This window comes from Cervus canadensis, chromosome 21 (assembly GCF_019320065.1).
Source record: "Cervus canadensis isolate Bull #8, Minnesota chromosome 21, ASM1932006v1, whole genome shotgun sequence".
NCBI lineage: Eukaryota > Metazoa > Chordata > Mammalia > Artiodactyla > Cervidae > Cervus > Cervus canadensis.
This window is the reverse complement of record NC_057406.1, coordinates 41,301,759-41,317,514: the sequence shown is the minus strand read 5'-3', so window position 1 is coordinate 41,317,514 and position 15,756 is coordinate 41,301,759. Positions and strand designations below refer to the sequence as shown.

Genomic DNA, 15,756 nt, shown 5'->3' with positions numbered 1-15,756 from the left:
AGCCACAAGACAGGGAAAAAATATTCCAATAGATTTCCGGCCCTTGTGGGACCTCATTAAAGCCATGATCTTGCCATTTCAAGGCAATGCTGCTGCTGCTGCTGCTAAGTCACTTCAGTCATGTCAAACTCTATGTGACCCCATAGACGGCAGCCCACTAGGCTCCATCGTCCCTGGGATTCTCCAGGCAAGAACAATGGAGTGGGTTGCCATTGCCTTCTCCAATGCATGAAAATGAAAAGTGAAAGTGAAGTCGCTCAGTTGTGTCCGACTCTTCGCGACCCCATGGACTGCAGCCCACCAGGCTCCTCTGTCCATGGGATTTTCCAGGCAAGAGTACTGGAGTGGGGTGCCATTGCCTTCTCCCAAGGCAATTCTATTCCCCCTAATATTCATCAACAAGCGGAAAGCTCATTATACAAATATAAATTAGATGATAAGACTTTATAAAATGCCCAATTAGAGCAACATAAAATGTTTCAAAACTTTCCCACCATCCGTGCTCCGGCTGTCCCAAGTGCTCCTCCTCCTCTTGTAACAGGCACAAAACCAAAGGTCCCCTCGATTCAAGGTCAAGATAAATCTGATGATGATTCTTCTGATGCTCTCTTTGACACTAAAGCCAACAATACTTTTTTGATGACAGTGATAATCCCCTGACAAACACTCATGTTTATAAAAACAGACGATCCACTCATTCTCCTTCACGACAAAGGCTTTCTGATTTACTGGCTTTACAATCTTGAGTCTCTGAGGCTGATGATCTTTTTGCCTTTCCTGTGTTAAAAAATGGTAATGCTCAAGGACAACTGATACGTCAAGATGAAGACATTGATTTTTCTCACATGCAACAAATGAAAAAGGCTATAACTATGTATGGCCCTCATTTGCCTTTTACTAAAAAACTTATAAACACTATGACATCTTTTATTGAAAATGTTATTCCTTATGATTGACAAATTTTGATAAAAGCTCTTCTTAAACCGAGAAGATATCTTCAACAGATAATGTGGTTTCATGATGTGGCCCGAGATCATACCAATTCTAATGCTCGAGCTGGCACTCCCCCAAATCAAATTCCTTTTAAAATGTTAACCGGGATGGGTCAATTTGATTCAGTGGAAGCTCAGATACAATGCCCTCCTTTGTTACATGGGCAATTGAAAGAAGTTGCCCTTGAAGCTTGGGATTGAATTACTCCTCAAAGAAAACCTAAAGATAGCTACACAAAGATATTACAAGGGCCTAATGAAGCCTATGCTGATTTTTTAGCTAGACTGGGAGTTTCTATCTCCTGTAGTGTTGTTGGAGAGGAGGCCAGAATATAGTTAGAAAAACTGCTTACATACAAAAACGTGAATCAGGAATGTTAAAAAGCCATCGCTCCGATTTGTGAGACCAGAAATGTTATTGATTATTTAAAGGCTTGTCGCAACTTACGATCAAAAACTCAAAAAACTCAAATGTTAGCTGAAGCAATGGCTGCTACCTTTAAAAAGAGAAATGAAAGATATTTTGTTTGTAGGGATAACAGCCATTTAAAAAGGAATTGCCCAATTACTTCTTTTACCTTACATTTCTATTAACTACTCTAATGATATACAGACAGATGGATTTGGTAATACTGATCAAAAACAATCCTTATGGACATCAATAGCATCTAAATATGCATGACCAAATATAAATATCAAAATTAATGACAAAAGATTTTGGTCTTCTTGGTACTGGATCTGATATTACCATTATTTCCAAACATTTATGGCCCAAATCTTGGCCTATACAGAGACTTTCTTACCAAATTGCAAGAGTATCTCAAACCAAAGTATAAGAGGTTTATAAAAGTGTCCAAATATATCCATGTGAGAGACCAAAAGGACAACCTACAACATTACAACTTTATGTGATAGATGCACCCCTTAATTTAATAAAAAGAGATTTACTTATACAATGACAAACTCAAATATATATTCCACATATTTCCTAGGGGCCACTGCTCATTTAATAAATAATACAATTATTAAAATAATGAAAAAATTATGAGCCTGTTTAGACAGAGCAGTGGCCCCTTACAAAGAAGAATTAGAGGCTATTAAGAAACTTATAGATACACAATTGAAATTAAAACATATTGAAAAATCTTGTTCCCCTTGAAATTCTCCCATTTTGTGATTAAGAAAAAAAAATCTAACAAATGGCGTCTTTTAACAAAACTTCAAAAGGTTAATACATCTGTAAAACCTATGGATACATTACAACCAAAAATTCCATCACCTATCACTATTCCTCAAAACTGACATATTATCATTATAGATTTACAAGATTGCTTTTTTGCTGTACCTTTACACCCTCTAGACCGAGAGTACTTTGCTTTCTCTCTTCCTTATCCTAATCGTATCGGGCCTCATAAACAGTATCAATGGACTGTGTTGCCTCAAAAAATGATAAATTCTCCCACCATGTCAATATTATGTAACCAAAGCCCTTGGACCTATAAGAAGACAATTGCCTAACTTTCTTGTTATTCATTATATAGATGATATATTGTTTTCAACTCCATCTGTTTTAAAAACTCAACAGATGTTTGACATAACCCAACAATGCTTAAAAGCTTCTAGATTAATCATTGCCCCTGAAAAGATTCAAACATCTACACCTTACTATTACTTAAGATTTGTTGTTAATAGACAACATATTATTCCCCAACTAGCACAGATTCATGTTAATAAATTATCAACCTTGAGTGATTTTCAAAAACTTTTAGGCGATATAAATTGGATTAGACCCTCTTTAAACATTACAAATTATCAACTGACTAATTTATTTAACACATTAAAGAGAGATCCCAATTTAAATAGCCCTTGTTCACTTTCACAAGGGGCATGAGAAGAGCTCTGTTTAATACAAGATAAATTGCAAAAACAGTTTCTTACTCATATTAGACTTGATTTACCTCTAGAGTTATTTATACTCCCCTCTCTCCATTCTCCCACAGGACTTCTTACCCAACAACAATACCCAATAGAATGAATCTATACCCATTTTAGAGGGACAAGGTCACTTACACCCTACCTTGATTTGTTTGCTCTAATAATTATCAATGAGAAAAATAAAACTAGAGCTCTAATTGGCTCTGACCCTGATAAAATTGTAGTACCTATTAGTAAATCTCAATTTTAAAATGCTTTACAAGCTTCTACCTATTTCCAAATAGCCTTTCTGAAATATTCTGGAGAAATTTCATTTCATTTCATTATCCTTCTAACAAACTTTGAAATTTCTTTAAAAAAACTCTAAATTTCTTATCTCTCACATTGTCATATCACAACCTATACCTCAAGCTGATGTTTTCTATATAGATGGGACTAAAAACACCAAGCTTCCCTGGTGGCTCAGAGGTTAAAGCATCTGCCCACAATGCGGGAGACCTGGGTTCGATCCCTGGGTCGGGAAGATTCCCTGGAGAAGGAAATGGCAACCCACTCCAGTATTCTTGCTTGGAGAACCTCATGGATGGAGGAGCCTGGTGGGCTACAGTCCATGGGGTTGCTCAGACACGACTGAGCGACTTCACTTTCAAAAACACCAAAGCCTCATTCTGGTCTCTCAAAGAATATAAAGTCTTTTATACTTAATTTCACTCTGCTCTACAAAACAAATTATATACTCTCATTCAGGTTATTCACTTCCATTCTTATCCTATTAATATAGCTTCTGACTCCTTATATTCAGTTTTTGTATTAAGAAATATAGAAACTTCTACCATAAATTCTAATCAATCTATTATCCAACAGCTTTTTCTTGAACTATAATCTATTGTTAAGAACTGCACTTCCCCCATTTATATTACCCATATTCAAGCACATTCCTGTCTTCCTGGCCCTATATAGCTCATGACAATGAACAAGCTGATAAACTTATCTCCTTAACTACTCCCGAAGAGCAACATGCTCTATTACACAATAATGATGGCTCATTACATCAAATTTAGAAAATTCCATACTGATATGCTAAAGAAATCATTAATAACTGCCCTACTTGTAGGCCCCTACATCTTCGACCCATTGCACAAAATATCAATCCTTGAGGATTACAACTCAATGAACTATGGCAAATGGACATAACTCATTGCCCCAAACTTTCTCCCTCTTCCTTCTTACATGTCTCAATTGATACAAATTCTTCTTTTATGTGGGCCACACCTCTCCGAGGTGAAACTACACAACAAGTTATAACCCACTTGTTAACTTGCTTTACTGTAATGGGAACACCCAGTTCTATAAAAACAGACAATGGCCCTGCCTATATTTCTAGACAATTCAAACAATTTCTGCGTTCATTCTCTATTAGACATAATACAGGCATTCCTTATAATCCATAAGCACAGGACATAGTTGAATGAACACAGCACACACTGAAACTACAAATAAAAAAAATTAAAAAGGAGGAATACACAGGAACACTTCTATCTTTCTTATCCAGAGCAGACTTTACTAGATTCCAATGCAATATATTCTTTAATCCTATAACTATTGTTAATGCAGCTTTATTTGTTTTAAATTTTTTAAACTTACCACAAGGAGATATTTTGACAAAAGCAGAAAAATATTTCAAGACATTGAAGGATACCTCCTTTCCTCTGCCCATTTGGTATCAAGACGGGTTGACTAAACAATGGAAATCTGGAAAATTAATATTACAGGGAAAGAAGTATGCTTGTATTTCTCCAGATGGATCCAACAAAATCAGTTTGCTCTCCCTTTGGAAGATCTGCCCCAGGGGAGCCACCAGCATTCAAGATAGAGAAGAAATGGTGAAATCCCCAGGAGGAGGAGATTTCAGTACAAGCCATGGCACCTTTAAAAATTTCCAAGAAATGCCACACTCGATGTCATTGACCTTATGCTCTCCCTACTTGGGGACAGATAAAAACCCTTACTAATCAAGCTGAAAATCTGATTTCTCAACAGGGAATGCCTCAGAATCCTGAAAATATTTTTGTTGCTATGCTTCCCCCACTCAGGCTGACTTGATTAATCACATTTATTGGGCTTACATACCTAGCCCCCCTTTATTGCAGGTTATAGAATGGACAGACATAGGACCAATCGTATCCACTAATGACTCAGTACATATGCCTCCTCTTTGGAGCTTGGAGGGGCCCTCTCATCCTGAGGAAGAAGGAAGACTAATTAACATTTCTCTAGGCTATGAAATCCTTCCTTTATGCATGGGCCTAGCAGAATTATGTATTAATGGTAGTCGACAAATGTGGACTTTCATCCACCTCCAAAAAAGAACTACCAAAACTCTAGGAAAAGGACAAAAATTGGAATATAAGGGGTTTACTTATAAGGACTTTAAATATACTCCTGTTTATTGAGATAGATGTCCTGAAACTGTACTAAGGAAAAAAAAAGAAAAAAACTATTTTAAAAAGTCTTTTATTTTACACAGGTCGTCTTCTCAGCACATTTCTCTTCTACTGCCTTTTGAAGCCTGATCAAATAGCCCCTTCTCATCTCAGATCCAGGAAATGTTTCAGTCTGACAGAGCCTGATGAACCAGACAGACTACTCCCTCAGAGATCCCAGAGGCAAACCTCGGCCCAAGAAAAGCACTGACCCTCCAGGGAGCAAGTGCCTGCAGGTCGGCCCCGGCAATCAGGAGGAAACCACATCCTTCTCGAGGGCTAGGCGGAGGCCGGGCGAGGCATAGAGAGCGGGGTGCGGCCCCGGCCCGCAGGATCCGAGGTGACTCTGAGAGTGTGTGCGCCCCAGGGCGGGCCGCGCCCCTCTCCGGCTTCCTTGTGAGCAGGTCAACTCGCCAGGTGTCGGCGCGCGAGGTCCGCTCGGCCCAGCTCCCTAGCCGAGTGCTAGGCGCGCTAGAGCCGCGCCCCTCTCCGGGCTGAGACTCGGCTCCGGCCTCCGGAGGCCGAGCTCTCCTCAGCTCCGGCCTCTCACCGGCGCGGAGGCGGGGCCGGAGGAGGGGCCGGGGCGGTGGGGCGGGGCTTGCACCGGTGCCTCGGGCTCCGCCGCAGCTTCTCCAGCAGGTCTCGCGGCAGGCAGGCGGCTTGGTCGCCAGCTCCGGCCTCATGGCTGCTCCCGGCTCTTCGGCTGAGTGCGGCTACATCCGGACAGTCCTGGGCCAGCAGATCCTGGGGCAGCTGGACAGCTCCAGCCTGGCTTTGCCTTCCGAGGCCAAGCTGAAGCTGGCGGGGAGCAGCGGCCAGGCGGTCAAGAGCCTGCGGATCCAGGAGCAGGTGCAGCAGACCCTGGCCCGGAAGGGCCGCAGTTTCGCGGGCAGCGGTGAGTGGAGTCCCGCTGTCCCCTACACCGCCCTCATCCTGCCCTTTATCCCTTCCCTACCGCCGGTTCACCCTCAGCGCCCGGTTGCTTCCTCTTGCTTCTTCCTGAGGCTGCAGGACCTGGTTTTGTGCACACCTGTTGGTTGCGGGCCATTGTACGGCCAGTCGCGCCTACAGACTCAGACCAGCTTACTTTGGAAAGGCACTCTTTCTTAAAATAACCTCTTACTCAGATTTGTCATGTATGTATCTACGTACATTAAATGCATATACGTATGTATATGTATATATTTGAAAAGAATTCAGTCCAAGATTTTCACCCCTTCCTTAACCTACTCCCCTAGGCCCCCCACCCCCACCCCAGGGGACTTCATCTGGAGGTTCCAGGAATTTGTAAACATTTTGAAATTCTGTGCAGAAATTTGATATGATCATTTTTTTCTGGGAGAAAGCGCCCCTAGCTTTTATTAAAAATTTTAAAGGATCTGTGACCTCCATAAATATTTTTAAGAAGAAAACCTGAAAGTACTGGCTCTCCTACAACCTATGGATTGGGATTGTGGGCCTTGCCCAGATACTTCGGGGCACTCCACCCAGTGTACGGAGCGAGTGGTTTCATCTAGGAAGTGAAAGGTGGGAGTCTTTGGGCTGGAGAGCAATCACAACACCCCGTGGGTTGACTAGGAGGAGGAGAAAGAAGGGGACTTTGACCCGGCCAGCAGCAGTCCCGCCTGCCTTGCTTGCTGTGCCCCGCCAACGCACTCGTGAGCACAGCGCTGGTATTTCCGAAAAATTAAACTTTGGAGGTGAACAAGGTTTGGTTTTGTTTTTAAAAAAAAAAAAAAACTATATTAGTAATTGATAGTCAAGGAGGTGGAAGGGGAAGAAGATGGCAAACCACTTCTGAAAATTAGAGAATGTGAAATACCTTTTCTCTCTTGCTAAAAGTCAGATGATCCGATCCCCCAGTAATTATTTTATTAGTTGTTTAATTTTTTAATATAAAAGTATTCTAGGCTTATTATGGAAATAGAAGAGGAGAGAAACAGTTAAGTTGGCTTACCAGTTGTTTCATGCAATGTTGAACTGTTTCCCTAGGAAGTTAACTTGAGAAATGACAAATGTAGAATCGATTAGGAACAAGAAAAATGCTTGCAGACCAGATCAGAGATATGAAACAGGAGAAGCTGAGAGGCTGTATTGTTTTCCATTTGTGCAAAATAATTTTAAAGGATCAGGCAATCAATATTTCCATACTTGAAAGGTAAAGAGAAGCTGTTTAATGATTAGAGTTGATGTAATTGTGTGCCTACTATGTGCTAAGAATTGGACTTTGTGGTGTGTATTCATTGTGTTATTTATGTTTCCCGGGGGGCGGGGGTGGGGGGATGCTTGTGAGGCAGGTTGCTTTGCTAAGCAGTTAAGTAACACTTTATTTCCCACGGATAGTAAGTAGCCGAAAAACTCCCAAACCTCAATTTTTAAATTACTCATCAGTTATGTTGTTAAGCTTTTTGGTAATTAATACAAAGTAGGATTTTTATTAGACCCAAGCCTCTCTGTGGTCCATTTCCATTTTTCCTTTAAATATAATTGATAGAGTTCTGAGAGAGCGGAGACATCTCAGTGACACAGAACTGCCATAGCACATGGAAAACAAGAACCTAATTTACATTTAGGAATCTGACTAAAGACCCCAGGACCACTGAGGCCAGTTTTTGACCAGTGAGATCATTGTACTCCTTTAGTCTGTGCAGATCCAGTGCTAAACTGGAGCCAGACTAGCTGCTTCTGCATAGGGGAACACAAGGAAGGCACATGAAATATTCTTCCTACCCTTTGAGAATGGCGAGGAAGAGCAACCAGACATCAACTATTCAGTAAATATAGGGAATGAACAAAAGGAAAGGGAGCATTGCTGAGCATCTACCATGTGCCTAACCCTGTTCAAGATTACATTTGCATTTTATTATATCCTTCAAATAATTATATGAGATAGATACGAGGATCCATTTCACATATGAAAAGTCTGTCAGTCTCTCAGTATTTATTGGACGCTTAGTCCCAAACCCACACATGCTTTGTTCTCGTGAAAATGGTGCATTCGTGTTGTGTGGAGAATTCAAGAACTTTCTGGTGTGTCTAGTCTTCATTCAGGGCACTGTGCAGGTGCTGAACTAAACACACACTCTTTTTGCTTTAAAGCAAGGAGTTCCAAGTCTGTAGAAGGAAAATGCTCTCTAAAAAATGTGTTTATCAAATAAAAAATGGTAAGCTACCCAAAGGAATAACAGCCAACAAATTATGGAGTTTAGAAGTATGAGTTAGACTATTTTCTGGAGGGAATTTTAAAAAGTTTCTTGGAGGAATTGGGATTTTAGGTCTCAAAAATTCAGTAGGATTGGACATAGGTAATGGGTTGAAGGAAGAGCATTTTCGGGGGAACAGCAAGAATATTACACAGTTCACAGAATTGATGTGGTAGAACAAAGGGCCCTGTCATGATGCTTCTGCTATAACTGCTTGAGTCCAACTAAGGAACAAAGCTTCTGAGACTCAAAGAGGAAATGAGCTTCAGAGGAATTTAGCATTAACATACTATGGAACAATTACCAGGGGTGGTTTGTGTATATTGTTAAAGTTCTTTGAAAAGGTCTGGGGGCTTCTTAGGGTTGTGAGTGTTGTTTCAATGTTACAATCCTGTCTCTAAAGTTAAAACAGACAGGGGACTGTTGAAACTGTGGTGGTCTGGAAAGAATCCTGTATCAATATAAATTCCAGGAAGAAATGACCCTAATGTTAACTGCTCCAGGGCCCTGGAGAATTCTGAATTGTTGACATACCTGTAAGATTGAAGCAGCAGATAAGCTGCTGAAAGCAGAGATGAGATAAATATTTGTTGATAAATATCCTGCAGGGTTCTTTAACTTGTCAACTTCTCTCTAATGCCTTTATGTAAGTGAGTGGTTTTCATTGTAAGTTACTCTAACTTTTGATGTTATTTTTAAATTGTGTTGAACATTTTAAAATTGGCTGTAACTCTTGGGGGTTGGGGAGACGTAACAGAGCAGCATTGTGATATGAGTCTGTATTATAGAAAATTTTAATTCTTTTATAAAAGTTAGAACTCATTTACAAATTGGAAGTCCATTATTATATTAGCAAAGGGAAGAATTTTAAGTGTCCATATCCTATTTACTATGTTTATTTTGAAAATACTACTACTTTACTTATTATAACAGTTCCCCCTTGGGTGCCTGGGTAAGGAAGTCATGTTTTAAGTTGTCATATGTAATACTTATAAACACAATGAACAATATCCTAATAAAATTTGCAACTTTGGAAATCAACCAAAGGCGTGCTGTTTACTTAAATGGTTTTCCTGGCCAAGATGTTTTGAATATCTGTGATCAGAAGGATTTGGGGGGAAAGGACTAAAAATTGGCTAAGGTAACAAAAAAAGGCAATTAATAGGTATTATTGGGGCTGGGGGGTGAGGGTTGTTGGACATTGTTTAAATCCTGTGTGAATTATTTGTTGCCAAAAAAAGGAATTCCAGGAATGAAGCAATTCTGGGAACAAGGCGACTAGTCCTTTACAAAATAGGAGAATTCTGGAGAGAAGGAAAAAAAGTTAGATGGTGGGGTGGCAGGAACATGGCCGTGTTGCTGTGAAGGTAAAGTATCAGTAGTGCCACCTGATTTAATGTTCTTCGTTGTCTGCCTAATATATAATATAGCGTAGTGTCTGGCAAAGCAATTGCAATAATTTTTAAAAGTGTTTTTTTTTTTTTTTTTCAGAAATTCTTCTGATTATAATTAGTCAAAGGAAATAGAATATTAACAACATGGTGATTACCAAAAAAACTAACTCCTCATCCCTAGATAATGGTGAAAACACATCTTTTATGGATAAGGTCTTGAGTGAGGGCATGAGTAGGGATGCTTAAGAGTCAATTGAAATGTAACAGTGTTTGATTATAAAAGTACATTGCTCTACGTCCCAGATAAGGTATCAGAAATTACCTTAAGAGAAGACAGCTGTTCACTTAGACTTTTTAAAGACTGCATTAATGTTATTTATGCCCTGTGTTAGTAAGTTTCAGTCATGAGAACAGAGGGTAGCTCACTTGAGCTAGATATTCTAGGCATATGTTGTTCACCTTCTCCTAACTGTTTTGAATATCAGCTTTAAATTTTTTCCTATGTATTAAAATAAGGCTTTACATATTATCTTCAAATAGTTAACATTAATTTTACATTCAAATTGAATTTCTGGTCTGATCAATAGAAATTATTAAAAACTTTTTTTAATTTTCTGAGAGAACAAGCATATCTTTAATAATAATGAAATATAAATAACAAATATGTTGCTAAAACCTCTGGAATTTCTATATCAGACTTGATTAATACTGTCTATAACAAGATCATTTGGTACTATCTCAGATGACATTCAAGAATTTTAAATTATACAATTCTGAGGTAAGTCTTGGACGCCAGCTATTTTGTGCATGTACACAAATGTTTGAAGACATAAATATCATACTTCTTCTGGGAGAGTAAATAGTAAAAAGAGTGTTGCAAATGGGAATAGACAATTAGTAGAAATACAATTAGTAGAATATTTAATCTTTGTATTAGAGTGAACCATCCCCTGACTTATTAGGATAAGAACAATAAGCAGAATTTCAGGTCCTCTTAGAATTATTGAAAAATCTATTGTGTATCTTTTGTGTAATGCCATTAATGGTGACTGGATATATGACATAAAAACAGTTGCTCTGTTATTAAGAAAATGTGCTTAAAGATGAGCTGAGGAGCCCAGTCAATATGTAGACTTAAATGAAAATGAATATTCAGAAAAAAGAACTTGAGCATTTGAAAACACAGCTTGCTGTTACCATTGAAAGAATTCACATACTTGTGTTCTTGGAATAGTCAGCTTTAGGCTTAAAAGTATTAATTGGCCAAAACATCATAACCAAAGTTCTGCAACTCCTTGATATCCAGAAGAAAATACTACTCACTAGACGCTTAATAAATTATTCCCACTAAATCTTAAATCTCACTAGTATGGTCACAGGATGGTGGTGAGGAAGATCACATTGGAATTATTGTATCTTGATGACCTTTTCTTTTGAAGGAGGAATATAAATTTAAACTTTTCTTGACAGATCACAGGAACTTATTATAGAATATCAAAATATTACAGATAAATAGACACTCCAAAAAGATAAGAGAATGACAGTAAATGTATATTATGCAGATGTAGAATCAACCTTGCCACAATGAACATAGTCAGCTTTTCTAATCACTTAGAAAAAGTCTGCCTACCTTTTGGGGAGATTTTTTTTCTTCCTCTCTTTATTTCCAGAATGACAGAGAAACAATAGGAAATACTTGAGCACCTTCCATCCACTCTAAGACAAAAGTGTATATGCAACTGTCATCCTCCCGGTTTGGCTCCACCGTGGTGATCCACAGGAAGGATTCAGTGCAAACTGAATATGTGTAATTGGGATATTTTGAATGTACAAGGAAATATTGACTGATCACCCATTAACATGTCAAGTGGTGATGTGGGACTGCCGGAAGTGGTAGTAAAAGATGGATTCTATGTTAAGAAGATAAAAATTTACTTGGAACGTAAGACCTCTTCCTGCTTATACTCGCCTTACTCCAATTTGTTCTCCACCTAGGTAGTAAACTTTCTAAAATCTCAGCGCACCATTTCCTGATTTAAATGCCTTCAGTTTCTTGCTGTTCTCTACAGGAGCGAAATTCCTTATTCAGCATGGCATTTCAATTTCTCTATGCTCTGATGCCTGCATCTTCTCAAACTGGGTCCTATCACCACTTTTCTGGCACACAACCAAACGCCAGCAATTTATCTTGCTCAGTTCCTCTCCCTATTTACCCTCCCTCCCCCTTCCCTTCTCCTGGCTGGCTTAACTCTTAAATGCCCCTCAAAACTCAGTTCAGCCTGTGCCCCTGTATAGGCAGCTTTCCCTCACCCCTCCACCTCATAGTGTCAAGTTAAAGACCCAAGTCAAAGATTTGATCACTGTGAGTCAAATAAGATGTTTCGATAGGGGAGAAACATGAAATATCCAGGGGGTTTCTGAAAATACATTTGGCAGACTTGGTGGATTTCAAGAAGGGACAGAAGTTTTGAATCAGCTGGGAGAGAAGAGGTTAGCACTGGCAAGTGAGAGGTAGTGGAAATATCATGATTTAAGAGTTACTACAAAAACTTGTAGTTTTTAAAAGGAAAAAGTTCTATAAATTCATCTATTTGACTATTAGTTGCATCATTGTGAGTATAATGTGTTATTTGTCATTGCAGTTCTAAAGTTTTATAAGTAATCATTATGAGATATCTCAGCAAATAAATTGGCAGGAATGCCAAAGTATGGTGATAAATTATAGGAATTCCTATAGATTAAAAAAATTCCAGGATGTATCAACTTAGTATTTTACCAGTATGCTAAATTACCAGTTTATAATCACAAATTTTATAATCACATATTATGGCTACTCAAAGTATATGATATATATGCCTGCAGTATAGGAGGAACTTTTAAATGTGTGTTTTATGGTTATCTAAAGCAATAATTTGAGGAATACCGCCAAAATGTCATAAACTGATATCATAAACTACATAGAAAGTGAAAGTGAAGTTGCTCAGTCGTGGCCGACTCTTTGCAACCCCATGGACTGTAGCCTACCATGCTCCTCCATCTATGGGATTTTCCAGGCAATAGTACTGGAGTGGGGTGCCATTTCCTTCTCCAGGGGATCTTCCCAACCCAGGGATCGAACCCGGGTCTCCCGCATTGTAGATAAACGCTTTACCATCTGAGCCACCAGGGAAGTCCTATAAACTACATAAGGGACTCCTAAAAAATAAGGACTTCTGGCGGCTGGTTAGTATATTAGTGGGTAATAGCCATTGACTAGTGACACAGGGGCACTTGGAGTTCAGGGCGCTTTCTGCCAGGATTGTTGTCTGTCTCTGGCATATTCAACTCTGAAGCCAGCTGTGGTCACCACTGTACTGGCAACACTGACTCCTGGCATATTCCACTTGGTAAGAACTCATAGCCAGTACTTTGCAACTGTATACTCAGTACGCTGAGCTGTTCCTCATGGTTGATCATGTGAGCTTTCTTAACTGGTCATTTACAGCACCGCCACGTTTTGTTGATTTTTTCATGATGCAAGACATGAATAGACTCTAGTCTTCTTTAAAGCAATTCTTCACCATAGTTTTTTCAACCAACAAATTCCACTCATTTTCCAGCCTGAGCAAGTGCTTACCTGAGTTGTTACACAGGGTTGTGGAATTGTGGTTTTCATGAATACATTTTTCTTAGAAAGTAAAAACAGAAGGTAAAAGAAATAATTTTTTTTAATGTTAAGTTAGGGAAAATGAATTCTATGTTACATGACCACACAAAAGTTCTTCACTAACTCAGGAGTCCTGATGTATGGTTCTTAGTGAAACTGAAAGAGTTATAGTCACTCAGTCGTTTCCAACTCTCTGCAATCCCATGGACTGTAGCCCACCAGGCTCTGCCCATGGAATTCTCCAGACAAGAATATTGGAGTGGGTAGCTATTCCCTTCTCCAGGAGATCATTCCAACCCAGGGATGGAACCTGGGTCTCTTAATGTCTCCTGCATTGGCGGGCAGGTTTTTTACCATCCAAGCCACCAGGCAAGCCCATTGGTTCTTGATGGGTCCTATTTTGTGTTTTCTTTTAGTACCTACTTTTGTTAGTAAATGATTTTAAGGAGCTATTTAAATATGAATTGCTATACAGATTCCTTCTAATAAGTTTCAAGACGTCATGTAGTTAAATCTTTTTTAAGGTATGTGGAGAAAGAGAGATGTTGTTACCCAGAGGTTGCTGTGAAAAGACCAAAGAGAAAAAGGTGATAGCTTTTAGACTTCCAGAGTCTAGTCTGTTTCCATCAAAAAGACCATTGTGAATTCACACAGTGAAGGCAACTGTTTGGGATTGAGCACAATAAATTGTAGCATTTAAATCAACACCGGTAGTGAACACACACTGATTTCTATGCGTACCTATTTTCATGGGAATTTCTTATACTGCCATCTCTACACATTCTTCCTTTGGAGCTGAATGTGAACCAAGTCAGTTTTGCAGCCATGCTTAGAGAGTGCTGGAGGCTTGAAAAAAAGATGCTTTTCTGAATATGAATGCTACTCTCATCTCTCTAATAAACACAGGTTATTAAGGTGTTTGTTTAACAACTGTTTCACCTGTTAATGCTTGCCATAAGGGAAGCTGTGTTTTTTTTTTTTAATGTGCCAGATACAGGTAATGGAGTCATAATTAGAGGCTTGTCAATTTAGTTTCATAAATGTATTGTTGTTCAGTCGCTAAGTCATGTCTGACTGTGCAACCCCATGAACTGCAGCACGCTAGGCTATCCTGTTCTTCAATATAATAAATGTATTCGATTTATTTATCTATAATATATACAAATCAATGTCTAAATTTAACCAATTAGATACTTATATATATGTAATATATATAAATAAATTATTAAATTTAACCAATTTAAGTAGTAAGCTGGTCACAAAAGCTACAAAGAAAGAACTGATTATAGAAATTAATTTTCTGTTTTTAACTCGAAGAGTATTTCATTTTCTTGGACAATACTTGCATAGATGACCAAAAACCAAGATATTTTCCCACGAACAGCTGCTTAGGGATCACATCATTCAGATTAACATTCAGAACTGGAAAGAGAGAAAATTACATTTCCTGTGAGGTCTACACCTCTGCAATCCTCTAAGCCATTTGGAATCAAAACCAACCTCCCCTCACTCTCACCCTCCTACCCTGCCCCCGCAACTGCTTTGATCTGAATTGCTTGTTATTTGAGGAGGACTGAGTTCTGTAACTTCCTCCTTCATTTTCCTTAAATTGGGCTCCATAGATGTCTGCAGTGTTCTTAGAAGAAACAGTTTGGATAATGTTGCCTGAGTCAGTATTAATTTGAAATAGTCCCTATAAATCATTGCCTTTTTAGGAAATAGCAAAAGCACATTATATGAATGACTATTTAAAACCACAGTAATGTCATTGTGATCATCCTCCATGGATGGGTCAATCAAAATAACTAGAAAAAGACAAATTCAATACCTGAATAAAAACTCTTAGATATAATACAGTGTGAATTAAAGCATGCAAACCAGTTTATCCCTCTTTCTACAACAGATTAATTCATGAAAATGGGTGAAATAGAAATTTTGTTATCCAAATTCTGTTTTTAAAGCCTTATCTCATTTTTGCATGTTGCTTTATAATTTTAAAAGCATTGAATATATGCTTTCTCAGGTAAATGTCTCTCACCAACTCTGTTAATAGGTGGAATTATGGGAAATAAATGCAGGTAATTTGTCAAGACACTGAGAAAG

The 15,756-nt window shown here is 38.7% G+C and overlaps 1 protein-coding gene across 1 annotated transcript in view; it reads left to right on the top strand.

Moving 5' to 3' along the window:
- Nucleotides 1-6,026: 6,026 nt before the first annotated feature.
- The window catches only part of PKP2 (plakophilin 2), an 85,096-nt gene continuing 75,366 nt past the window's right edge, over nt 6,027-15,756 (top strand). Inside the window, exon 1 of the mRNA XM_043441123.1 lies at nt 6,027-6,305. Within this exon, the coding sequence (XP_043297058.1) occupies nt 6,092-6,305 (214 nt within the window). The 5' untranslated portion in view covers nt 6,027-6,091. The remainder of the gene's footprint in view (nt 6,306-15,756) is intronic.